General features: G+C 45.6%; 1 protein-coding gene across 1 annotated transcript in view; it reads right to left on the bottom strand.

Moving 5' to 3' along the window:
* The window catches only part of Stam (signal transducing adaptor molecule), a 232,534-nt gene that overhangs the window by 81,989 nt on the left and 123,034 nt on the right, over positions 1-27,511 (bottom strand). Inside the window, exon 9 of the mRNA XM_075886399.1 lies at positions 25,276-25,352. Within this exon, the coding sequence (XP_075742514.1) occupies positions 25,276-25,352 (77 nt within the window). The remainder of the gene's footprint in view (positions 1-25,275; positions 25,353-27,511) is intronic.

Here is a 27,511-nt window from a genome sequence, read left to right as displayed (position 1 = left end):
CAACAAAAAACAAGGACAGAAAAGAGCGCTGACTTTCAACCTAACTTGCCCAAGCTTCCACGCTTCAGAACTTTCGCTTAAAACGAACAATATCCGTGAGACCGTGAAAATATATATTGGTTCAATGGCACAAAATCGCACTTACAACGAACGTCTCCGAGCGCCGCTGATCGGTTACAGCGAATGGAGTCAGCGATCTGCCAACTTCCCAGGAAACCAATTTCGGAACGAACGTCTCCGAGCGCCGCTGATCGGTTACAATGAATGGAGTCAGCAATCTGCCGACTTCCCAGGAAACCAATTTCGACCACCGATCAGGCATCGGCGAGGTGCCATACATTCTTATTGTAGAACACTGACCTGCCTCTGCGCCCCACTAGTTGCCGCTCTCCATAACTGGTTTTGTTACGCACCCCTCCGTCCTTTGTCCCACCGCTACTCTGAGCACCCCGCATCGCCAGACGAGGCCTGCATTTTCACACTGTCACCGTTTTTTGAAGACCGGTTGGCCATCTGCCCTGTTTTTGATCACTGGTACTGTCATTGACGTCGCCGGCCTGGATATTCAGGCGGCCATGCACTCTTTCCAAGTTTTTCTACGTGCGAGTTTCGCGGACCTTTCAAGCAAGCTACCCAACCTGCCTCCTTCCCGTGTGTTCTGGTTTCCATGGTCGCCCTCCTGCCGCATCCTCCCCTCTTTATCGCAACTCCTTGCCCTTCTCTCGCAAGTCTCCTCTTCTCTCTTGATCACAACTCCTTCGCCAGTCTCCACCGCTCCGTGACGCCTGCCACACTGGCTCGAATTAGTTTCGCTTTCTGACTGGAAATGGCCCAGAGCTGTTCCACCCGTTCTGGCATATGTGTCGCGTGTGCGTGTGCACACATATGTGTCGCGTGTGCGTGTGCACGTGTTGCTCGTCCTTGGTGTGCGTGTGTGGTTATGATGGCCGACGAGAGGACTAGCACGCTTTTTCCTGCCGCTCAACAAAACTTCGAAAGTGTGACCGCTTGGCTTGAGCGTAATCCGCGCGTTAGTACCCTGTTGCGGAGCGTTTGCTTATAGTTGCTGACCACCTGGCAGCCAACTTGCCGCTTCGGGCGTCCCGGTATTCAGCTGTGGGGATGGTGAATATTTCGTGGGCGGCGGTGACGACTACATGCGCATGAAACTACTTTCGCGAGGCCGACTTCGTCGACATCGCGCTCGATGCCGAGCCTGAAGCTTCCAAACTGCGGCGGCGATTTGTCGTAGCGCGTCGTCGACTCTGACCTGAGAGAGCGGGCGGGACATCTGTTGCAATGGTTTAATTACAACCGATGATGATGCCGACACTGTGGAACCGTGCACGGATTAGGGCATTGTGAATGAAGCAGCCGGCCAGAGCGATTTGGAGGAATCGGATTGCGAGAACGACGAAACTTGGGAGTCAGTGCCTCATGCAGCTTATGCCACGGGCCTCGACAAACGAGCACCTTGCCGTTTTAAATGAACTCGAGACCTCCCTTAGCGCTTCTGCTATTCGAAACATGTGCATCACGAACTTTTTGGGGCATAAAAAGTTTGTGTTTTCACTCACAACTTTTTTTAAAAGCTGTGTTTCATTTACTATGAACTTCGGGATACAGCGAACGGATGCCGCGTCACTGTCAGGTTCGTTATAAGCGGGCTTGACTGTATATATGCCACAGCAAAAAAAAATTTCGAAGGTGGGGGGGAGGGCACGTTCCTGCTGATGCCCCCCCCCCCCCCCCCCCCCGGCTTTGCCACTGGCTTTCATGTTTTGGGCAAAGTCCGAATCAATAACATCCCCTGGCGCATTGTGTTTTACAGGCAGGTAAAAGCGCGCGAATGTGGCCGACGAACGCGGCTAATGCAGAGATAAGAAGAGCCGACCTATCTCCTATCTCCTTTGCACTGAGGGCAGATACGATTACATCACTCCGCGTGCTAGGCCTCCCATCGATTGTTACTCAAGCAGAGAGGAACGTACCCCCGTGTCCAAGGGACAGGAAGGATCGAGCTAGAAACATGAGGGGGAGGGGGGACGTTGTTATAAACCGAGTTTAAGGGTGTGATCACTGGCGCACATGCTATTTACGGCTGGTATACCCTTCTACCTTATACTATCAACAGAAACAGCCTGTGTGAAATGTGCTTCGCTTTCTAGAGCGGCACTGAGCCTTGATCGCAAGGCGGCCACACCATCGATGCATTATTTTGGAGGTACGTACTGTTCGTACGTACGTGCATATGATTCGTACATTCCGTTCGTGCTGTACAGATAGGATCACACTGGTCTAGAGCAGCGAAGCGTGAGCCTGTCGACACTGTTATTGACCGCGGCTCCTATCTCGCGTTAGCTACAATTACCGTTGATGCTTACATTACAGCATAAGGGTCTAACAGGTAGTACGACGATGTTTGGTAGCATTATGGCGTCCCTCGTTACATATTTCTGCAGAAAACAACAGCTGGAGCGGCCAGCTGAGCGCTCTAGACAAGTCTGATTCTATCTGTACCTATCTGTACGAGCGTGCAAGAGATATTTCGGGGACTCTAGTCACCCAAGTTGCGGACATCGAACACAGTCGTTACAGCAAGTTTTTGCAAGTGCACAGACCTTGGAAATTGAACCTTGCCACTAGCGCTCCACGGATGATGTCAAGCCTTAATATTTGGTATAACAATACAATTTGTTGGTATCGCATTCACTCGGAAGAGCATAAGTGAAACTAACAAAGTCCGATATCGCAACTCAAGAGAACGCTCGCTAAAGGGACAACAATCACTCTGATTACCGAAGCTTTCGTGCTGTCAGTTATCTAAATGCAAAGCATATATTAGTAGCACACAAAGTTAACAAGCAGCCTCATTATGTCTCGAGATAGTACGCGCCAGCTACTCCAAGCAACGCAGCAGTCTCCCCTCCACCCCTCCCTTCAAAATGACACAATAAATGCAATGCCGTGATGTAATTTTTTTTTTTTTAAACGTCAGCTATTGACCCTAGAAAGCGAGAGGCGGACGTATAATAAGGCTAAGCGACCAGGAGGCATGCTTTGATCAATAAGACGATATTTAAGAAGAAAGCACGCGAAAATTTCAATTCAAACCCTTGCAACCTCAAGTTTGAAAGGGCAGGATCTTTAAGGGGCTTTTACGATCACTGCGATTTAAACACGGATCTGCTGGTGGAAGGAATTATGAAGAAGCTCTTCTGTATGATGATCCATGCATAAAGTATATTAGACAAAAAGTGTAAATGCATTCCCACCATTTACGTTTCCATCTGCAGACAAGAAACGCGAAAAATTAGATTGCGAAGTCTAGACGTACGTAACTAACATTGTGGCGACAGGCATGCAGTTATTGGTGAAAATTGCTTGATTACATGCTGCGCAACTCTTCAAACGCAATATGAGCAGCGTTCTTGGAACGGACGACATCCGCCGATAAATCGCCGCCACAGTTTCACGTGCTACCGATTGGACTAAGAGTTGTGGAAGTGCTGACACCCCCTGTAAAGTTGTTTGCGCCATGTGGCGCACGTGTCTCGACACAGAAGCCGTATTTTGAGGGTGACAACTATTAAGTGACAGGTGGCGTTGTGTTCGCGAGTGATCACCACAATGATCATCATGGTTGGTAGAGCAGTAGCGCCGGCGATGACCCCTGGTGGAAGGCAAGCCTTTGTGGCGGGCGAGATCGCTGAGAGAGTCTCTTTTGCCGTGGGGTGGTAGCGCGAACGGTTGCCTCCAGCGGTGGGTCTGCCGTTGACGGCACCACGGGCCATCTGCAGTGGACCCACGTGGCGAGTCAGGCGTCATGTTGTTGAGTGTTGTTTATTATTGTGCAAGGATGTCATAGTGTGTTGGTCACGACTGATATAATAATTCGGTGGTCGATATTGTCGTTCTAAACTAGTTGAATAAATATGCCTTTGGTTTGGTTGGGACCGACCGCGTCTGCTGTGTGCATTCACTCCAAGAGCGTGCCGGCACGCTCTTCATATCGAGATCCCACAACGTGACAAGCCTCTATGGAGAGCGCATTTCTCCGTTAAGTGGACTTGCACAACAAAGTTCTGTCGGCACTAGACATAGCATTATGAATTTCAAGACGCACGCGTGACCGCAGTTTCTTCAGCGAAATAAATGGGCATGTCGGCAAATAAATGGGCAAGTGGGCATGTCGGCTGGCCTCGCGTCGACATTATGTCAAATCCGCTTATTTTCTTCATGCAGCTTCTCGTCTTGGGATCGACGGCGACGGTCAGAGAGACGCATTGCACATTCATCCTCGCTGAACACATGGAAAATTTTGAAGACTGCGCAGGACAACCAGTGCACTACAGGCGGTGCTGGGAAGGATGGAAGGTGCCACGTGCGGCTACATCGACATCACCGGACGGAGATATAAATTCACGGCATCCATCGAGCTTCTTCAGTGGGCATGTCGGCTGGCCTCGCGTCGACATCATGTCAAATCCGCTTATTTTCTTCACGCAGCTTCTCGTCTTGGGATCGACGGCGACGGTCCGAGAGACGCATTGCACATTCGTCCTCGCTGAACACATGGAAAATTTTGAAGACTGCGCAGGACAACCAGTGCACTACAGGCGGTGCTGGGAAGGATGGAAGGTGCCACGTGCGGCTACATCGACGTCACCGGACGGAGATATAAATTCACGGCATCCATCGAGCTTCTTCAGTGGGCATGTCGGCTGGCCTCGCGTCGACATCATGTCAAATCCGCTTATTTTCTTCATGCAGGTTAGTGATAATGTTTCATCTGTCATATGTGACGACCCTTTCTTTGTCCAGCTGACATGCCCATGTAGCTTAAGCAGAATCTGTTCTAGTGTATGCGAAATGCTTCTCTCTTTGCTTTTATTGTGTGGCGACGTCGAGCCGAATCCCGGCCCTGACGTTCAAAAGTTGCTTGCTGAGCTTTTGGATGGTCAGAAAAGCATTCGGAAAAGGCTGGATGGCATTGAGCTGAAGTTAAAAAAAGTGGAAGAAGTTGCTACGGCTGTAAATGAGGTGAAAACAATGGCGTATAAGTTGGAAAAAAGGGTCGTAAGCTTGGAAAGCAAGCTAGCTGACCTTGAAGATAGAAATAGGCGGAACAACTTGATTGTCTTCGGTATACCGGAAACAACTAATGAAAGTTTCGATGAACTCAGCGAAAGTGTGTTGAAGGGTGTGTTTACCGATATCCTGGCAATACAAGTGTCGTCTGCGGAAAGAATTCACAGAATTGGGCGCAAACAACTACGTAAGCCTCCCCCTATAATTCTAAAGTTTATTGATTACCGTGACAAGGTTGCTGTGCTTAAAAATTGCTTCAAACTAAAAGGTACAGGTTTCTCGATTTCTGAGGACTTCTCGGAAGCTACACGACATAAAAGAAAAAAACTTTGGGAAAGCAAGGTGGAAAATCGAAGGGCAGGCGAAAAGGTGAAATTAATCTAAGACAAAATCCGAGTTAACGGTGTTCTGTTCGTTTGGGATGCAGACCGTAACGAACGAGTGCCACTTCCAGGTAATGTCGTTAAGAAATCTCAGCAGTGAACCGAAGCACAATCAGGCAATTCACTTCGTTGCATTCAGTTTAACGCCCGCAGCATCATCAATAAACTTGATGACCTGGAAAGTATCACAATAGCGCATGCACCCCATCTGATTGTAATAACAGAAACCTGGCTACATTCAGATATTAAGGACGACGAAAAAGCGCCCCCAGGATATGGCATTTATAGGAAAGACAGACCATCTCGTGGTGGTGGTGTGGCCATCCTGTTTAAAAACTACCTCAATGTGACTAGGCTTTCCGATAGAGACGGCATTGAAGGTGTCATTATTAAAATGCACCTTGAGGAAATGAACCTGGTTGTGGGTGCATTTTACCGCCCTCCGTATGCCGAGAAGGCGTTTTTTGATGGTATTAATGATTTTCTTTGTTCTTGCAACACAAGCACTTCTAATATATTGTTAGCTGGGGATTTTAATATTCCTCAAGTTAATTGGGACGCGGACTTCCCGGAACCGCTTTCTAGTGCTGCTGAGCCCTTGGTCGACATTGTTCTTTTTCATGACTTAACACAGTTAGTAAAAACAACCCACCCATGTTCAAAGTAACGCACAATCTATTTTGGATCTGTTTCTTGTGAGTGACAGAATCCTTCGTCGAAATCCTGCTTTGTGCGTCTATGACGGTGTATCCGATCATTGATTGTTATCTTTGAGCATTCCACTCCACGTAAGAAAAGAAGTGAAGGAAAAGCGCGTAGTGCCAAATTTCACTCGTGCTGATGACGTCGCCATTTTTGACCTGTTAGATATATCGTTTTCAGATTTCAGTGATATGTATGAATCAAGTAGTTGCTCTGTCGAAGATTTGTGGGATTTCTTCAAGAATCTTGTTATAAAATACGTCTTAAGTCATGTCCCCTCAAAGATTATCAGAACGCAATCTGCTCGCCCTTGGACGACGAGGGAAGTAGTGTGAGCGGGACGCAAACTAAAGAAGATGCGCAAAAGACTGCGCGGGACGCAAACTAAAGAAGATGCGCAAAAGACTGCGCCAGAACCCGTCATCTTCTCATGTATCAAAATTTTCTAATATGCGTATACAGTTTCTGCAACAAAATAAATCTGCAGTTTCTGCAGTTTCTGCAACAAAATAAATTGATTGATTGCCGCCAACATGGTTTCCGTAAGGAAATGTCGACGGTTACCCAACTCCTTGAGACAATACACGAGTTTGCCTCAGCCTTAGATAAACAGAGTCAAATCGATATAATTTTTTTGGACTTCCAGAAGGCATTTGATCGCGTCTCGCACCATAAGCTTTTGTTAAAATTAAAACCCATATTACAAAATAACTCGCTTCTCTCATGGATAGAGTCATACTTATCGTCTAGGAGTCAATGTGTATCAGTTGGCGGCTCGTGTTAACGCCCGGCGCCCGTGCAATCAGGCATTCCCCAAGGGTCGTTTCTCGGGCCACTATTCTTTTTAGTTTATATAAATGATATCGTAAACGATATACCTGTCAAAATCAAACTGTTCGCGGACGATTGCATCCTTTATCAGGAAGTAAACACACCTGCCGACCAGGCATTATTAAGTAGTGCCCTTGACAAACTGCATATTTGGTGTGAAAAATGGCAGATGTGCATCATTACTACGAAAACCGTCTCAATGACAATTTCAAGAAAGAAGGCACCACTTACTTTCCAGTATTCAATAGATGGTCGCTGTCTTAGTGCTGTAAATCGTTATAAATACTTAGGTTTAATAATCACTTCAGACCTCCGGTGGAATGAACATATCACTTTTCTAGAAAAGAAAGCCATGAGGAAGCTTGGATATCTTAGAAGATCGTTACGACAGTCAATGCAAGAAATAAAACTATTAGCATATAAAACCTACATTCGTCCCCTTTTGGAATATGCCTGCGTGGTCTGGGACCCATACACAAAGAAAAATATTGATAAACTAGAAAACCTACAAAGAAAATCTGCTCGATTTATCTTTCGCTCATACAATCGCCTTACGTCAGTCACTGCTTCGCTTCAGACAGTGAACTTGGAAGCATTACATTTGCGGCGATATCGCGAAAGACTAAAATATATGTATCTGCTCTACCACGATAAGCTTGGCATTGATTCAAGTGCATATATAGAAAAAGTTGTGCGACGACCCACGTGGGCGGATCACTAAAAAAAATTACAGGAATTTTCTTGCAGAACGAACTTGTACATGGGCTCTTTTTTCCCACGAACTGCACGCGAGTGGAATTGCCTCCCTGGTGAGATTGTGAAGGCGGCGACAGTGGCGTCATTCTTATCGGAGCTAAAAAATTCATAGCATGTCTTCCTGCCATATTTGTAATCTTTGTTTTTTGACGTTGCGTTGTTAGTTTACAAGCGATGTTAGTACGCACTTATACAGGTATTATGCTATGCGCAATCGCCTGTCATGCACTGTATATTTTTCTTTTTACCGCGTTAAAACCTGTGTACGCAACATTCTCTGTGCGTATTATATTGTGAAAATGTTCAGCGTGCTATATTTATATGTTACCCACTCCTACTTATGGCTTCACTTTGAAGCCAGCAGAAATCCTGTAAATAAATAAATAAATAAATAAATAAATAAATAAATAAATAAATAAATAGGTAAAGCCTACCCTGCTACAACGAAACTGATGGGGCGCAGAAAAAAGTTCGTTGAAGCGAAAATTTTGTTGTTGTAAATCGAAGAAATATAGCTTATCTGAGCTAACAAAACAAAAAAATGTTTATTCTCAAAATTCAAAAAATCTCTGCTGCTTCCTATGTTTTCCCAGCAGGGTCACGACGCAATTCTCACTCATGCAGAGGCCACGGTGAAAAGCATGCTGAAACAACGCCTAAAGCCGCCTTCATGAACGAACAAAACAGTTACATTAGCACGTTAACACCAGCAGCTGTCTGCCGTCAAAAGTACCAGACAACGCCGAGATGGAGGCAGCGTACCGTGGAGCGGGGACTTTTGGATTATTCTAAGTCATTCTTATCACCCATCACTCGCGGCTAGCTGATTTTGTTGATAATGCAGACGAACAGCCTCTCTGATTAGTTACCACACTGGCCAAGTGTAAACATAATGATAAGCATCGAAATCGGAAAAGGCATCGTTCCACGGTTGCACCCAGCAGCTGCATGAAGGAAACCATAAACTGAGTGACGGAGCTTCAGCTTCGGATCATCCGCGCCTCAAAAGAAAGCCAGTGGAAAAAGCAGGGCAGTCTCGTTGCCATCGCTATCGAGAAATGGCAGCGCCCGTGCTTGCTGCACAGCGGCGATATGGCAGCGGTTTCTGGTAGTGCAGATGCGTGTTTCAGACTTTCAGACTTGACGCATTTTCACGCCTGAAAATGCATCAAAATGTTAAAGATTGGGTTTATTACATAGCAATAAGTATCTGAGCCTGGAATATTATTCTGAAATTTGGTTGAAGCGGACAATCGAAGAAAAAGTGTTCGTTGCGGCGACAATGTTTATACATTGTCTCGTATGGACTGCTGACGAGAAATCGTGATTTTTCCTTTGTAGGGGAAATTTCGTTGAAACGGCGTTCGTTGTAGCAGAGTTCGACTATACGTGATCATGACTTTGGTGGCCCAGAGAACAAAGTGCACATGTATTGACGTGCCGGCATGGCTGTTGCCGGTGATAGACACACCCAAATCAGACATTAGCACAACTTCCGTTGATATTATCAGGACGGCGCAAGAAGTCCGATTTGGAACACTTTGGCCCAATTGGCACAGGAGTGGAATCACTAGGAATTGTATCAGAGTAGCGCAATTGGCCCAGCTGCTGCACCCCTGTGCCAACAAAGCCCTCACGAGAGCATAGTTACCGGCGAGGGCAACAGCAAAAGGCGCTGCGTGAACTGTGGTTAGCTGATAAAAACTCGCAAAACAGCAACAAAAATAAAAGAAAAGGGGAAAGGAGGTGGTCATCGACTGTTTAATTCCTGCTCTCCGAGCCTACGGGTACACGGCGAAAGCATAAGAAAGAGAGAAACGAAAAAAGAAAAAAAACCCTTTCGCAAGTTGGGGACCGTAGTCCGAGCACTCTCACCCTTACCTTTTTTCGAGCGTTTCGGGTTTGGACGGAGAAGTGGGGCGACGCGGAGGTCGGCAGATGCTGCGAGTGCCAAAGCGCACTTCAAACTCACATGTGGAGCTGCGGGCTACCACGAAGATCGCGGGGCACTCCAAGTGCTGAAGCGCATTTTTCAGCTTATGTGGTGTTTGATATATCCGAAGGCAGGTAAAAATATCGTTCAATAAAAACATGCGAATTTCTATACTTCTACAAAGGAATTTTAAAAGGATAATTCGAGAGTTCAATATACCCAAAAATTCTATATATGTGGGTTCGACATATCTGTGTTCGACTGTATTCCCTCTCCCAATATCCCATATATATGCTCAGTGGACTGTAGCACCTCCTTGTGGGCACATGCTTCAGGGCACACGGCAGCGTCTTCTGCGTTCAGCGGAAAAATTTTTCAAAGAATTTACCCAAAAGACACCCTAAACAAGGTCTACAATGAAGCATGTAAACTAGATGAAAAAAATAACACTAGCTAAGGAAACCCCCCCGTAGCACAACCCAACCAGCCGCCAGCATTTGTAACCAAATACACAGGCCCCCTTCCAAACATAAATAATATCCTTTGTGAGTTTTATCCAATACTGGCAAGCAGCTAGAGCCTTCGAAAAGCGTTTCGGGAAGTAAAACGGGTATGTATCGCCACAATAAGAATTTTAAGGACATGTTGATGGATGATAAAGTGAACTCATTCTATTGGCCAAATAACATTTTGCTCCCGTCAAAGATTCAAGACTTGCAAACACCTTCAAGATGATATAATAGTTATGAGTACCGGAAGTGATTATGCCAATCATATAAAATCTAGTTTTACCTGCACTAGAGAGAACATTACATAATCGACTATTCACATTGTCTCGAACCGTACATTGATGAAACAGGACAGCCTGTTAATGTTAGATTAAACGGTCATCATGCGGACCCGGCAAAGAAATTGCCAAAAGCTGTGGCACAGCATTTTAATTTAGCAGGACACAACTTCGATGATCTCAAACTCTACATACACCAGTCATACTTTCGTTCCAAAAGACAGAGAAAATATACAGAGTCGTACCTTATTCACAAGTTCAATACGCTTCAGCCAGTCGGTATAAACGTTTTTAAGGGGACTCTTGGATCCGTTAAGTAGGGTATATACACAAAGAAAACCGTTGTAAGTTCAGCCATCTATCTAGGAATTTCAAACCTGCGATTGTTAACTTCTGAGAACCGGTCGGACAGCTAGGACTCCATGACACGTGTACGTCCTCACCTCTCCACCGCTCCCTTATTTTCTTTTTATTGATGGAATACTTTTTTTTTTCACTCATACAATTTCTCACATCAACCCCCTCTCCCACTCTCTCACAATCCCGTATCCAATTTTTCCCCTACCCTTTTATGTTAGGATGGAGGAGAGGGTACGAAGCATAGACACGCTAGCGCTAAAGAAATCAATTCAGCTTGTCGAAATGTTGGCTCGACACAACCCCTGTTTACAGAATTTACATCTCAAGGCAGGATTGATTGATTGATACGTGGGGTTTAACGTCCCGAAACCACCATATGATGATGAGAGACACCATAGTGGAGAGCTCCAAAGATTTTGACCACATGGGGTTCTTTAACGTGCACCCATCTCAAGGCGGAAAGTTTCTCATGTTGATCTTTACAAAAGATCTCACTCGACACTTTAGTGATCTTATATCCTGGTCCTAGTTTTTCTTGAAGGCATTTGGCGACAAAGAAAGACGAGACACCTTTCGCTGGCTTGTTGGTTTGCTTATTGTGTATTGCGTCATACCGGAGGAAATTATTTTTGTACGGTGTGAAAAACTTCAATGTCACTTCGTTGTGCACACTTTTGAAAGAGAGATCAGAAAGTTGGGGCAAAGAAGCGCCCGTTAAATATTTTATCACTGAGCAGCCACCCACCATCGAGCCCAACAAGCGAACGCTACAATGCTTGAATAACACATGTAGATGTCACCTATACATAGCTCCTATAGCACAATGTATTATATCCAAGGCTGCATATAGAACACAAGGTTAACCAAAGACGCCTACGAAAAGTGGCAAGCAACTAAAAGGGTTACAAGACATGAGAGTAAGAAAAAATAAGAAAGAAAATATAGCAGAGAGTGGATAGAAAAGGGCAACCACCGATTTCTCAGGGTGGGTCAGCCCAGGGTAACATTTTTAGATACTGTCAGTTGAAAAAGCACGCTCCGGAGACGGCACCAACTTGTATCTGCTCAGAGGGTGGCGCTGGCATAGCGTTGAGATTGAGCCGCTGTCGCCGCTAGCTTCCCGCCCCAGTGTCACATGTTATTGTTGATGTTCGCTTGCCGAAAACACAGCCGCAGGAGCTTCAAGGTTAGGTTGCAGTCATTACAAAAAGAATTTCACATGTGACACGATCAAGCATGCTTGAGTAAATTAGCCGTTTATGATAGTAAACATGCCGACCTGCAACGGCCCGGACAATCAAAGTGGCTATGATTCCAAGGAATATACGGGCGATCAAAGGCACATCTTCAATCCCTCAAATCACCCTGCAGTTCTCAAGGCCTGGACATCTGCTATTCCATGAAAAAGCTTCCAGGTGACAGTCGAGACCTATATTTGCGAACTACACTTCGAATCCGATGACCTAGTCACTTGCTACGAGCTTATCGTAGGCAGAAACAATGTAAACATTCCGAGTGGCAGGTGGGCATATGAACTCGGTGCTGCTCCTTGAATTTTCCCAAACATTCATGTACACTTGTCTAATCCAGCGGCGTTAAAGCACAAAAAGAAACCCCCCGAAACTTAGACAAACCGTGAATCGAGGACCCTGTGTCGGCAAGTGATGACGATGTGTCCGACACAAACATAGAGCACAGCAATGTTGATGAAGCTACCCATAAAATTAATCTGACTGCAGAGCTATTACAGTCGTACGTAGCATCGAGAGTGCATTTTGCTACAAAAGATGTATGTCAGCAGCTGACTACTTGTTGCGCTATTTCTTCTGTAAGAAACTGAAATTAATGTAAAATTTCTGTGACTTCAATAGTAAAAATCTACAATAAGCACATGAAAAAGCTTTTCCGAATAGAAGTTATTTAAATACTGTCTTTATATGTCATTTATTATACTATATTATATTTTTTCTTCAATTTTTCTTAATTCACTTTTGAAGCCCTTCACCCAACTGCTTGAATAGTTTCAACTACAATCCAAGGAGTTTATGAATGAAAGGCATCTTCCCAGAAAAATTATAATATTTATGTCAGCTGTGCTAGCTGTGGGACATGCTACCTTATCGATATGAAGCATAGCAGGATTGTGGCGCCTATTCGCATGAGACTGCCAATGTGACCTGACTATTTTTCCTTAGCAGTTCAAAAAGAAGCACGACCGTTTCTAAACATATTCTTACGCGCAATTTATACGATGTGTAGTTAAGGGGAGATGCTACTCGAAAAATGATTTTCTTTAATGAGAGTCTGAATTTAACACAAATTGGCATGCTAATAGAGTTTTTTCTCCTCTTTTCAAATATGTCATTTATTTTCATGTAGATTGCTTGGTTTTCTTTCTGCAGGTCAGATACTGCAAAATTATGGCCATTGTTATGCAACAATTCTGACCTATAAAAATTTGAGATAAAGCATGCAGATATAGCTGACTATGATCCTTTGGAACTGTAGAGTGCAAAAAACTATATAAATTTTGTGTGTAAAAAGGTGAAATACAATAATAAAATAGAAAAATTTACTACGGCTCTAGTTGCCAAGGGCTTTCAATGTTATGTAATTTTTGAAAAACATAATCAAGCAGCACAGACAATCTGAACAGATACTCGCACTCTATGGGCCTTCATCATGCTATGTGCAAAATTTCATAGAGGTATGACAATTCTAAGTATACGAACTAGCGTGTATAAGAAGCACAGATCGCACAAAACTGCAAAAGGAGAAAAATGCATTTGAAAGTTTGAAACCTTTTTTTTTATCACAGAGTTGTTAGAAATGCATAATCTTTGGCCATAATGTTCAACAGAACTTTGAAAAGCACTGCAAGTTACTAGAACTGTCCTGCAGCATAGGTTGTGCCCTCACGGTCCTTGCGAGCACTCTCTTCTAGCCGTGCCCTTTTCACTCCACGACGACGGTGGGCCCTTGCTTCTGCTGTCAGACGCTCGGACATTCTCTTGATGCGCCTCGCATCGCGGGAATCACTGAATGTAACTAGATTTCTAGATGGCAGTATGTTGAGCTCTTCCAGGATGTGCTCGAAAGTAGCATGACCCTTGTTGAACCACAGGATTGCCATAGCTGTGGCAGTCTCGACAACCGTTCGAAAGACAAACTTAGTCTTGGAGCAAAGTAGCCAAATTTTGCTGTTCAGGGATTCCGATGCATTCTGGGTTTTCCTTTTGATGCATCGAGCAAGGAGCTTCTCATCCGTTAGCCGCTTATAAATGGGCAAAACAGCCAATCTCTGTGCTTTTGTCAGGAGAGGTGTGTGGCGTGGTGCAGGTTCACCAAGTGCTTCAGCGCGTTGATGTTTGCAACACGACTCTGTTCCTGCAGGGCAAAACTTGTGGCTGCCAGCATTGTCAGTAGAGCATGAGTGGAAGTACGAAGCCCATACTGCAGTGTACATATCCCGTACACTCCCCCTGTTGCTTGTTATGGCAATCTGATAGTATGTTTGGAGCTTCTGAATGGCTGGCTCTTTCATTTTCTGCCCTCGTGGTAATGGCACATGCAGCTTCCGTAGCGCGGTGCCAAGTCTCTTGGCCACATGATTAGTGCAGTCTTCTTTTTCTATATTGACAGCACCATAGACATAGACTTTTGACTCTGCAACTGCACTATATGCTTTGCTGTCACCGTCACTCAAGAATGTCATGAAATGCAGTGGGGTGTCATAAGTCAATGTTCTCTGCCAAATGCGCATTGCAGCCTCCGTTTCCATGGCATGGGAGGAACAGTCTGCATTTTTTTCACAGACTGGGCCATGGAATGCCTGCCACACTTCCTCGTCTGGGCCCATATCCTTGTGCCTACTGCATGTCAGGCAGTAATTTGATATGACCTCAAAGTTTAAGCAGAGGCCAGTATCTAAGGAGATAACTGCGCCAATCCCGTTGTGGCTATTGTGGCCCCTCTTCTGCCAAGTGCCGTCGAACATAACAGCCACATCAGTTTCGCCTGCTACTTCTTTCGTCAACTCTCTGGATTGGCGCAAGTTTTCACTCACAGCTGCCATGGCAGCGGTGTGCACCTTCTTTGCAATAGAAAAAATCCTCGGTGGTGCATTGGCTTTGGGAGTCCAATAATGGAGCAAAATCTCGACAATTGCTCATGCCCAATGCCGACAGCGCGTGCAGCCACCACCGCCTTCACATTTACAGCGAAACTATCTCGGGAGCTCCCACTGTCGTACCGTTGGCTCACTCGGCTGCTGCCGTCCGCCGTAACACGCAGTGACGTATAGGAGCACGAAAGAACAGTCGCTGAGCATTCGCTGTTTTCGCAATGAAGTTCGAGGAGCGACGAAAGTCCCTTGCGCTTTTCTGCCGGCTCCCGAACGGCAAGTTTTTGAATACCGCAAGCAGGGCATGCCGCACCTGCCACAAGTGCCATCAGCAAGAGGGTGTCGCACAAAACTGTCGTTGCACAAACCTAATCGTGCTGTCTTTCGTCTTTTTCGAAGAAGCCGAGCTTTTTTTCCGAAGCACTGACGAAAGAAAGCGCAGCGTCGATCCCTTCATCGCAGCCACTGTCGCTCACGCACTCGTCGATGCCGCCGTCAGGCCTAGCACACGTAGGCGCGTTCTCGTTCGTCGCCGTCGTTCGGGGCACTTTACGCCGCCTTCCCTTGAACTTGTGCTTCGTTTGAAACTTCTGCGGTCTCACGTTGCACTTTTTCAGGCTTGTCATCGCGGAAATATGCGTAGACGCGCAGAAAAGCAGATGGACCAAATGTCGATGGCCGCCACCAACACAGCTGACAATGACTCGGTAGCCAATGGCGATGCGGCTTAGTGTGCCGCGCGTTTTTAAACCGCTCAAACCACATGATAAAAAGGCCTCGTTTTTTCGGTTTTTTTTTTTTTGCCCACGTACGAAACTGGCGGTCGTCGGAGCGGTAAGAAGAAGGCCGGACGCAACTTTCCCCACCGATCGCGATGGCGGGCGGCACTGCAACGGGGAGCAGCGTGCAGTCAAAGATGGCCAATATCGACTCAAATTCACGAAATATTGAGCCACCGCGATGTCTTCATACACATTTTTTTGCATTTTGCGGTTCAAATTTAGTTTTGAAATTTTCACAGATGAAAAAAGACGGTTTGAAGATTACAATGCAATAAAAATCAGAAATACGAGAAATTTTGCTAAAAACGCGATTTTTCGACTCGCATCTCCCCTTAAAGCGGGCTCGTTTGATTACAATTGTCCGCAACCAGCTGGCGCAAATGAACGCTATTTATTGCAGAGGAGCGGGCATGATTTTTTTCGGGCGGTAGGGGCCCCACTTTAGTCTGAAGTGAGCGCCAGACAGGCGAGTGTGATCAAGTGTCAGTTATTGCTCTGTAAACAATAGCGAGAAAGTAGGAAATATTTTTTTGGGGGGGTGGGGAGGAGGCACAGGTCTGGCGTGCCAACCCTTGGCAACACCACTGATTCATTGCAGGCACAAAACTATACCTATACTTATTAGGCACGCCGCTTATTTATCACTAAGTATCACTAAGTTATTACTAAGTTATATATCACCCTTTAGCCCTCATCTAATTGCTTTAGCTAAAATCTGCATATTTGGAAAACAATTTCCCAGTGTTTCGCATGCAGAAGTAGCAGACCATGCTCCTTCACCCATCCCAAAGCTACAACGGCGCCGCTGCTGCGTGGGATATAAGAGGGGGCTCCTCCTCATCGCTGCGGCCATGCGCGCTTACCAAAACTGACAGTTTTAAAAACATAGGCCCAGGGGTGCATTCTATGTGTAGCCGGAGCCAAAGGGGTGTGTTGCCTTTACAGGGGGTCTAAACACCCAGTGTCTGCTCAACCCCCAGGATCCCCTTTTTCCCGAGCACGGCAAAGCACCGCATGGCTAAGCACGGAAGGGGACCCAGATTTCCCCCATTGGCTTGGGTCCGTGGTGTCGCTTCACACCAAATGCCCCTCCCCCCTCCTGCAGGATATTTCTATTTTTTTCGAACACAGGGGCACATTAGCTTTATATTAAAAAGTCGCTTACACTGAGGTACAATTTTATGATTCTAAACCCTCCGAATTTTGGTGTACATTAAACTCGAGAAAAAAATGAAAGAAACTTCTTTGTTTCTGGGGCAGTGCCAGCAAGTTGTCCTGTAATGCTGGTTCAGCATACAATTGCATTACATAACCAAGGTTTATTTCTATGGCAGTTCGGCTGTTACAGAACACACCTGTTTAAATGTGGTCCGTTGCATAAACAGGGCGTATATTCAAGGTTCCACTGTGTCTTAAATAGACCCTGAAATGGTTATTTTGTACAAACTAGGGGTGTGCGAATATCAAAATTTTCGAATACAAATCGAATACAAATACACAGCTTCAACTATGAATCATATATCGAATAATGAAGAGGTGCAATTTTTTCCACCAGTAATCTTTTACTTTATCATATAATTACAACTTATTAAGTCAGTTATTGTGCACAAAAATTTAATTAAATATGTCACCATCTGTACTTCCCACAAAGCATAAGACTGTAATAGTAGAGCTTGTGACTGTGATGTCTTGGGTTCAATCCACAAGTTGAACAAACCGTGTATTTTTTTTTTTATGTGGTAGCACTTCACAGAAAACTCTCAGTAAAAGGAAATTTGTTAAATGGAACTACTGCTTAAACGGAACTATTGCCTCTACAATGCTTAGTTTCAGGCTTGTATTCTACACCAATGTTCACCTCTCAGTAAACGAAACTCCCGTTAAATGAAACATCAGTAAACGAAACTCCCGTTAAATGAAACATATTTTCCCTGTCCCTTCAGGTTTCGTTTACTGAGAGTGTACTGTATTACACATAAAAAAAGAAGCTTTTGTACCTGCCATGATGAGCACGAGGTTACTGATTTGATTGTGTTAGCAGTTAACACCCGTGTACATAAGTCTAAACCAGTGGTTAGGGTGGTCCGCGAAGACATTTCTATGATTCGCGAAACTTTCATTCACTTTTTTGTTAAAGTTGCCCTTAAATTTAGGCGCGACTGTGACATGTATTGATAAACTGTCTAAAATGAAGTGATGTGGCACGTTTGATGTTTTTTGTTAGCAATAAAAGGCACCTGTTTCAAGCTCCAGTTGTGTTAATTTACTTAAAGTGCATAGCCTTTTCTATGTCTGCCATTGAGTGGAAAAACACATCAGCTCATTTACATGACCATATCCGCTACCAAGAAATCATTTCGGAACAGTGAAGAGAATTTACATGCCGAAGTAGCGGCACAGCTGACGTGCGATTCGTCAGGCTTGGACATTTGCGCGTACATTTCTACCATGATCAATTAGAGAAAACTGGCATGGCTATACATGAAACGTGTTACCATCGTTCGTCAAGCTGAGCGCGTCCCTAGCTAGTTGCGTGCTGTGCATCGCCGACTAAGATCACTCCATCAGCGGCACACCTTGTAACATTGAACCTGACTGAACAACGGTGTGGAGACTATTTTGTCGAGCCAATGCGGTGGCGGCGGCGTGTTGCCTTTGTTTCAACGAGCAATACGCACTTGCGGTCCTGCGCACAAGAGCGCGGCAGCGGATGGCGTGGTCGGTACACTTGCATGAGCCGTAACAGCGCTAAACTACTAATGTTGCACGTACTGCCGTGCAGGCAGTACATGATTTAGATTGACTGAGATGGTTATCATTGGTAGGTTTGTCGCGATGAGATGTATTTGTTGGTTACAGTCACAACGCTCCCATGAATTTTCATGCTGCCATGACCACACTTGCGCTGAAGTCATAGTTATCACTGCATGATCTACTGAGGCTCGTAAGTGCTTCACAGTGACATATGCAAACAAATATTCGTGAACATCAAATATTCGAGTTAGTTTGAGTATTTGAAATTTTTGAGTATGTAGTTATCGAATTGAATACAAATATTACAAATGCAATATTCGCCGAATATTCGAAACTTTCAAATATTGAAACTTTCAATTTTCGCACACCTCTAGCACAAACATATGGCTGGTAGACCAAGTCCTAAGGGTCTTTTAGAGACCAATTTGAGCTCTCCGCATGAACTGTGTAATTACAAAGCTTTAAAGCTGCGAATCACTCCTGATCGGTGCAGATCACTGCGACTCAATCGAACACCTTTTCAACCGCCCATTTACAGAGCGATATGCTTTGACCAAGTGATGTTACTATGGCTGCTAATCTGATTGGCTGTCATGGGCTGTAGAATAGGCGGAAGTATGATCGGCTGGTAAGGTGGCGGCAGATATTGACCACTTTACGACCTTCATGTCCAGTGCCATACGACGTGCGTGCTGCCGGGCTCACTGAGCGATAGCCTCCTATAATGTGCGCAAGCTGTCGGCGTGCAATCTCTGAGGTGTAGAGTGGTGAAATCTGAAATCGTCGAGTCATGTGAGCTCTGCGATCCCCAGAGATGCCAGCGTGCTTCATGAGTTGAGGAGGTGAGGCAGAGGTGAGAAGAAGGGTATAATATAATTGTCCATAGCAGTCTTGTAGGCGGCATTTAACTAAATTTGTGGTGTGAATGGTTTGATGATGCTACAGCCTAAACGCTGAAGAAACTACAAAGAAATGTTTCAGGGTCCCTTTAAGGGGGTAGGCTACCTTCGAAGGGCAACTTTTTTGCTTGTTGACATATCTTAATGAAATTTTCAGGGCACACTAATAGCAAAGCCATTTGAATAACCACAAAGTTTCATGCAGTTATGTTCACTGGTTTCCAAGTTACAGCCATTTATCAGGGTAGTCCACATGGGTCCCTTAGTCAGGGTCTGGAGAATTTGAAAAATGTGCTAGCACTGTGAAATTCACTATGATGATTCCTGGATAGGTGCTTTAGGGCAAGACAGAGCCCTTTTTTTAAATTTCCTTGCCAAAAAATGTTAGCAGAGCACTGAATTTAGTGTTCACAATTTGGCTCTCATCAATGAAGTTTTAGTTAATTATTACAAATTACAGACACAATAAATTAAAAAAGCGGGCTTGTTTTGCTCTGGGCAATTTATTAAGGTGCATAATAAAAAAAACCTGATAGAAATCAGACCAGCAGTTCCAGAGAGATCACCTGACTAAGCAGCCTCACTGGCCAAAAAAGTCATTCTGAGAAAATTGGCTTCGAAAGTTTCAAACATTTATCATGGTCTAAAATGACCCTGCAGAGTAGCTAGATGTGTCCTTAGGCTCTCTTTTTCTTTGCCGCTTTTCCTGCTTCTCATTCATCCGTTTCTGAGCCTTTCTCAGACGCAGAGAGTCTTTCTCCGCAGCTCGTTGAATGGTTAGGTGGCCAGGTGTGAGTCCCACTGATGACGACAACTCTTGGGTGGCCCTGTAGCAGCCGGCATTATACCGCAAAACTGCGTCACGCAGTGCTGTCTCGACAGCAATCAATGATGCATGTTGCTCTTTGGGCATCAAGGACCATAGGACAGAATGGAATGACTCCGATGCATTTTGCGTCTTTGCTCCCAGGCAGCGTTGCAGTAGAGAAGCCTGCGAAAGGCGCTGGTAGACTGGCAGCAGCGCTTCTGCAACGTTGCCCGGAAGATTGTATTTGTGCTTTGGAGGTGGCACGCCATTCCCCTTGCAGGCATTATGACGGCACCACGAGTCTGCACCTTCCGGGCACAAGTCATGGTGAGGATCCTCGTCAGTTGAGGTGACGTGATAATATGACGCCATCACTGCACGCTGCATTGCAGCCACATTGTTTGAATTGTTCCGCAGTGCCCAGCCATAATAGTCTGAGTTTATCAATAAGGGCTTTTGTCAATCTGCCCTTCCCTCCCAGAGCCTGTTCGCTTTTCTGCACAAGATTAAGTAGGGCTGTGCCCATCCTCTTCCGGACATGGTTCAAGCATTCTTCTTTCACAATAGGGACTAGCCCATAAACATTGTCTTGTTGAAGGGCAGAGAATGTGGCACTGTCCCCATCAGATACAATGATTGTATACCGGAGGTTATGCTTGGACGGAGGTTATGCTTGGACAGTGAACGTGAGAACAGAGTTACAGCTGCTTCAACCTCCATTCTCCCAGACTTGGCATCAGTGTTTTTTTGGCACACATGGTGCTTCAACCAGCTTGCATAGCCCTCGTCTTCAGGCTTCGGTCCTACCTGGCAGCCGAGACACTGATTCGATAAAACTACAGCATCCAAGATGAGGCCTGTGTGATACTCGATGATTGCACCAACTCCAATGTGAGATGTATGTCCGCGCTTATGCCACGTGCCATCATAGTTCACTGTAATGTCCTTGCAGAAAGATGGGTCCATCTCCTTGTACACCTTTTTCACAGCAGAAGCCGATTCTTCATAGAATTTATCCAGGGTCTGTTGCTGTGGTTCTCTGAATTGCTTCAGGTGCCTCTGGAAAGTTCTGTGGTGCAGGCCACGGTGGGAAACATTCATAGTTGCCCAAAAGTCGTTGAGGGCTGTCTGTCCCTTCCCTATTTGTTTCATGGCCGTAATGGCTCTTATATTCACGTCGAAGGCCCTTGACTCGTTCTGACGAGCAGAGCTCCACGAACTTGAAACTATTCCACAATGTGGGCATACCAGCTCAAGCTTCGTGGCAAGTCTAAGCTGGGTGCCTCCTTGAACTTTCATCCCGGTCGCGAGGCATCGCGGGCACGGGGTCTTGGACAGCATGTCGCTAAGGGCATTCCCTTGCACGAGGAAATATCTCTCGCCTTCGGTCGTAGCGGTGGCAGCTTCGGGTTCAGGCATCATCGCTTGAAATTTCCTCTCGGTCGCTGGCATAGCGCCAAGCTTTCGTTGCACAGCAGCACGTTCTCTCTCCGCCGTCGCCAACTCCTCGCACGTCCGAAAACGTGTTTGGATGTGCACAGTCGATGACGCGGTCTCACTGTTCGGGGCCGGAATCAATGCGGTTGGCGAGCGCGACACACCAGGCGCACTTGAGCACGAAACACCAGCCTCACTCGTCACGACGGATCCTTGTGCCGATGGTGTAGAAGTCTCGTCGCTAGAAGCGTCGACGCAATCGTCTTGAAAAGATGAAGCGGAAGCATCGGTGCAACTATCGCCACGCGTGGGCGTGCAGGTGAGCTTCGCCATGCGTACGAGCTTCAGCTGACGCTTTCTTGAACCGAACGCGTGCCGAGTCTTGAACTTCGAGATGCCCATCGTGACCGTCAGCGCAGCAATCCGCGTCCCGTGAACACGGCGGAAGATCGTCTCGTGAGGACGGTAGTGATCGTCCCGTAAAGACGGTAGATCGTCTCGTGAAGACGGTAGAAGATCGTCTCGTGAAGACGGTGAAAGATAGAGGAGCACGTGTGACGACTGATCGAAATGATGGCAAACGGGGCACACAAAGAACGCCGGCATTGCAAGCGCCGGTGCAGACGACGAGCCGGCGCATGCCGGAGAAGCAGCTACGTCATCGCGCGCAGCAGCCAATAGGAGCCGCGCGTTCCCCCATTCCCTCGAGAGGCGCGCGTTTTGTCCAATCGCGGCTTCACCTCCAGGCAGCGGGACATTCGAAAGCTTCCGCGAGCCCCCCAATCGTGAGCGACTCCCGCCTCGGAGCGCCACCGCCACTGCCGCGGGTGGCGAAAAAAAAGCGCAAGAATTCACGAGCAAAACAACATCAAGATGGCGGCGATCGGCCGAGCGGTTGGGAAATGGCGAGCGTGCGAAGTTGGGGTATTTTTGGCGCTCGCTCGCCGCTTGCCGGCTGCCGCGGCATGTTATAAAATTTGACGTACTTTCGCGATGAATTAGACATTGATATTTACAGTAGAGGCAGTTTATGAGTCATGCTGCCCGAGTATGTGGTTTTCAAAAAATCGACTTTTTCGCGATTTTTCGGTTTTCAAAGGGCGCGTCCCCCCTTAATGGAATAGCTTTAGAGTCTATTCAAAGTATCTCGAAAATTGTAGTGATGGCCAATATTACTCATGGGTCCAGACTGGAATAAAACCCAGGACAATGAGCATGGCAGTTACGCATTGTGCCAGTGCTTAGAAATGTTTTGAAAAAAAAAAAAACCCTATACAGGCAACATGTTAGTTTAAAGTAATCATGTTAAGAGATGTAATACCATATTTAACTCGCATAATTTGTGCCCTCGCAGGCCCCGTGCAATTTGTGCACATTTATTATTTTGCCAGCTTCACTACAGAAGAAAAAAATATTTACTCGTATACTTTGCACTTCCCAACCCGCTCGAGCCAGCTCGCCGGTGCGCGCAAGAAGAGACTTTATATGCTTCGGATAGGCGTGCCGGGCCCAGTCAAATGGGCAGGGAGTGTGAAGTCCCTTTTTCCGAGGACTTCGCCTGAACAAGGGTCCCTAGAATACTGTACCCGAACGCTCAAAGCTGCTGACGGGTCACTAGGACTGCTCAAGCATTGGCTGCATTTTCCTCCCTCTATCTGCTCACCAGTAGAACCATGAGAATACACACTCGCATCAGGACATCAACTTTCTGCATCGGAGGCTGTGCGAAGGCCTGTCACCTTGTCGAGCCAACTGTTTCCCTTGTTCTCTGCATCCACGATGCGATTCCCGCTTGGTTGATTCCAGAAGTTTAAATATCTGTAGTGTTTGTGAAGCAAGGCACTAAGCACTCAATAAAAAGACACAATGTTCCTCACCACGCCCTCTTGACCTTGGCGAAGTTGTTTATATATGTCTTGATGGTAGCCTCTGGGGCAATACCGTAAAACAAGGTACATTACAATGTACAGCAGCTTGACCATCTGTCTGTCGCAGTTTTACTCTGTCCTTGCCATGGGCTACAATAGTTACATATACATAGTTACATATACAACGAAATTAAATCTCACTGTTATACAAGATCGCCACATAAAACGGGAACTGTGCCACCGCTAAGAGCTTCACCATGAAGTTCTTCAACGTGTGACGATCATCACAATCTGTACGAAAAAAAAAAAGAGAGTGCGCTTGCTAATAAATGTTTCCTGCCATTGAAGAAAATGCTTAGATTCTCCGGTATCGCCGTGTCGTGAGATTTAGTTTCTCCTAGCACTAAGAAGAAGGATTTCAAGAAAATGGGGCATTCTAATGCCCTAGATGAAACTGATGCCGATGATTTTCGGCAGGCGGTGACAGCAGCTGCGATGATGATTCCCACGATTCCCAATCTAGCCTCTCGATCAGCGATTTGAACTAGACGGACCATGACCGTATCCGGCTGGTTAAACAACATGCTAATTTTGTTGAGTAAACAACACTTAGTTTGTGCTCTAATTTATTTTCTTTTTCTTTAATGCATATGTTGAGTGCGTTAGAACCTTTGCACAACATTTCGTATGCAAAATCTCTGCGTGGTTTGCGCATCCCTTTGCAGAGCCCCTAAATTCTGGAAAAAAACTGCACAAATTATGCGAGTAAATACAGCAATGCATAACGGCTGCACAGAATCACACAATGTTAATTGTGCAAGGAGCAGGTGGCCCAACCATTAAGAATTGCTCAGGCACAATTATCAGCAAAGTTAGCCAATGTGAGACGCTAATTTGCAAAATGGTCCTTGCAGTAGAGAGATTTTCCTTTCCTCCTGGCACAACATTGAAGTTGATTGATTGATTGATATGTGGGGTTTAACGTCCCAAAACCATCATATGATTATGAGAGACGCCGTAGTAGAGGGCTCCGAAAATTTCGACCCCCTGGGGTTCTTTAAACAACGTTGAAGTGATGGCTTTGTTGTGAACAGAGCCTAATCATGCCACTGTGCTGTATCACAAAGCTCAAGCGCCCTGTGAATTTCTGTGAAGTTCTGAGACTGTACTGAAAGAAGGCATTGTCGGAGTAAGAACATTTGAAAGCCTTTGGTGTAAAAACACAAATGCCTAGATTGCATCCCCGATTTCCTTAAGAATGCGATTTAGTAAATTATTTTCCAGGATGAACTTCAGAACATGTGTGATCTTTTGATGAACATTTCTTTTCAGTTCCTTGACGCCACATGAAATAGTTGCCCATGGTGTGTCTAATACTGCGTTGATTATGCAAGTGTTCTTATTTTGATCTAACATTGCTATTTTAAATGCTAATTTTAGAGTTACACCCCACTGCCTGCTCCAAACATTTTATATGCTCATTAATCCCTTCTTCTCGGCACTCCTTGTCCTGAGACGGACTGTTGCTTAGGCTGTGCGACTTTGTAAAGCCCACAGATTTGGCCAGTTAACATAATAATTACTCTTATCTAATTTTAGGCCCTATAGACCATGGTTTTATTTTTCTCACCTCGAGAAGTTCGCTTTATTAGAGAGTCAAACAGCAATATCATTCTTGGCACACTTTGTGCAATAAGGATCTACCATCATCATCATACATGCTCCAAACAGGAGTAAATATCAACCAGGCTTCCTACTCACAGGGTCGACACGCAACGGTTCTGGCTCTGTGACGGAGGCCTCTGGTTCAGGCTGCACTTCCGGTTCGGGAGGGTGGCCTGCAACAAAAGCATAACAAACGCCCTTTACAATTCCTTCTCTCTCAGTGTACACTCTTTTCACTAGTGCCCATACAGCCGACGTACGATTTCCTGGACTCCCGAAATTCCAAACATAAGCAAGACCGTTGGGCGAGTTGGTGATACATTATGGGTGGTAACAGCGCGCAAACTCACGAGACGAAGAGAAGAGACACAGACAAGCACTGTTTAAGTCCCTTCTCTGCGTCGCGTGAGTTTGTGCGCTGTTACCGCCCATAATGTATCATCAACTAGCCCAACTATGAGTCTTCCTTCAGTTTATTTTTTCAACAAGGGCTCCTTCTCTCATCCCAACATATTTTTTCAAGACCCAGCCTTCTTGGCAGCAAAAACAGACACTTACGAATGTCGCGTAAGAGTGCTGTTGTGGCACTTGCGCCACAGGACATGCCCAGAGGAACTAATGGCCATCTGCAGGCGTATACGACCATCGATAGCACACACAAAGCGAATGTTCCAAATGTGGAGGCCTGAATTATAGAGCCAGACAAGACTGCTTAAGGACTGCCAAAGGACCACCTGCGTACTATAGTGTGGAAGAAGAGAGGGGAAAAGATGATAGGGAGAGTTATGTCGAACCAGCCAATCGGTGACCGAGTTTCTTTAGGTGAAAGCCAGACTGCACCGAAATGCAATGGGAGGACAAATCCTGCGGGCAAGGTCTTGAACCTAGCCAGCACAACGATACCGGAAGAGCACTTGGAGACACTCAAGCTCAGCCCAAAGTTCTGCGTTGAACGAATGCTCAGCACCGTTAAAAAAGTAGCCTTAGCGAGGACTGTTTCTAGGCAAGTTATGATGGATGAGAGGACAAGGTGTGTGTCTGAATGTGCAGATGTCATTATGCGTAGTCAAAAAGGGACAAAAAAGAAAAGCATACGGATACAACCTTTTGCTGAATCCTTGAAAGACAAAAAGTTGAAGTCGTTGACCGCAAATAAGAAAGGGTTTTTTGTACTGTTGACTGAGGAACAGTTCTCTGAGAAAGCATCTGTGGCTCTGATGAAAAACTTCTGGGCAGTGAAAGATGAGATGAAAAAAGTTAGGGAAAGCACAAAGAACCCCTTGCAGGAAAGGAACCTAGAAAGTCTGTCTAAAAGTATAGCAAAGGCTCAGGGGTCACGACTGCTACCTTTCTCTTCAATAAAAACCCATAAACTGGAGTAGCCTTTTCGCACTATTGTTTCCAAAAGAGGCACATGGCAATTAATCATTTCAGCCTTTCTGCAGAAGCAACTAAAAAAACTAAAAGTGCAGGATACATTCATAATAAAGAACTCGCAGGTATTCGTTGAAGAATTACGTTGTGCAAAGTTTGACGGATGCACAGCATTCAGTGTAGACGTAGTAGGTTTATATTATTCCTTTCCACAGCGGGAGCTAATGAATGTGTGAAAGAATGCATTACAGAAGATGACGACGAGCAAAATTTCGAAAACGAGTGAGGTTTGAAGGTGAAAAAATTTTTAGAGTTATTGATGTTCTATAAGCAATCAACCTTCCCTGTTTGGGAAGGAAAAATAATGGTTCAAAAAGCAGGGGTCTGTAATGGATCTAGGGTGGCACCAGTTCTCAGTGACATCTTTCTAGGGAAATCGATTCCAGACTAGAAAAAAGGTTGGAGGGAAAGATGGTTTGTTTCGCCCATTACGCGAATGATTACTTAACAGCAGTGCCCAAAAATAAGGAGCTCATGAATGTTGAAAAGGTCCTGTAGATCTTCAAAAAACTGCGATAGGGCTAATACTCACCAGCGAAATGCATTCACAGCAGGCTTTACAGTTCCCACCACCCTTGTTGGGCGTATAACCCAAGATCAGCAAAACTTTTGCTTAATTACAAGTCTGTTAATTCAAAAATAGTGATAGAGGGCGTCACCGCGTCTAGCCTCGGGGCTGCAATTCAGAAGTCGTGCAGGCACCAGGCGGAACAGAGCTTCTATCAACAAGTGTGTCGCCTTCAGGTAGCCGACTTTCCGACGCCTGTTATCACTTCTGTTTGGGAAGGTCTGATATGTCCGATCAAGAAGGGAGAAAAAGTGTTAAAGAACAAGAGAGGTAAAAAAATATGTGCCACCACGCCCTACAAGCATAAATTAGCCCATGGACAAAAATGTG

The sequence above is a fragment of the Rhipicephalus microplus genome, chromosome 2, assembly GCF_043290135.1.
Source record: "Rhipicephalus microplus isolate Deutch F79 chromosome 2, USDA_Rmic, whole genome shotgun sequence".
In the NCBI taxonomy this organism is placed as follows: Eukaryota; Metazoa; Arthropoda; class Arachnida; order Ixodida; family Ixodidae; genus Rhipicephalus; species Rhipicephalus microplus.
This window is presented reverse-complemented; position numbering and strand designations above follow the sequence as displayed.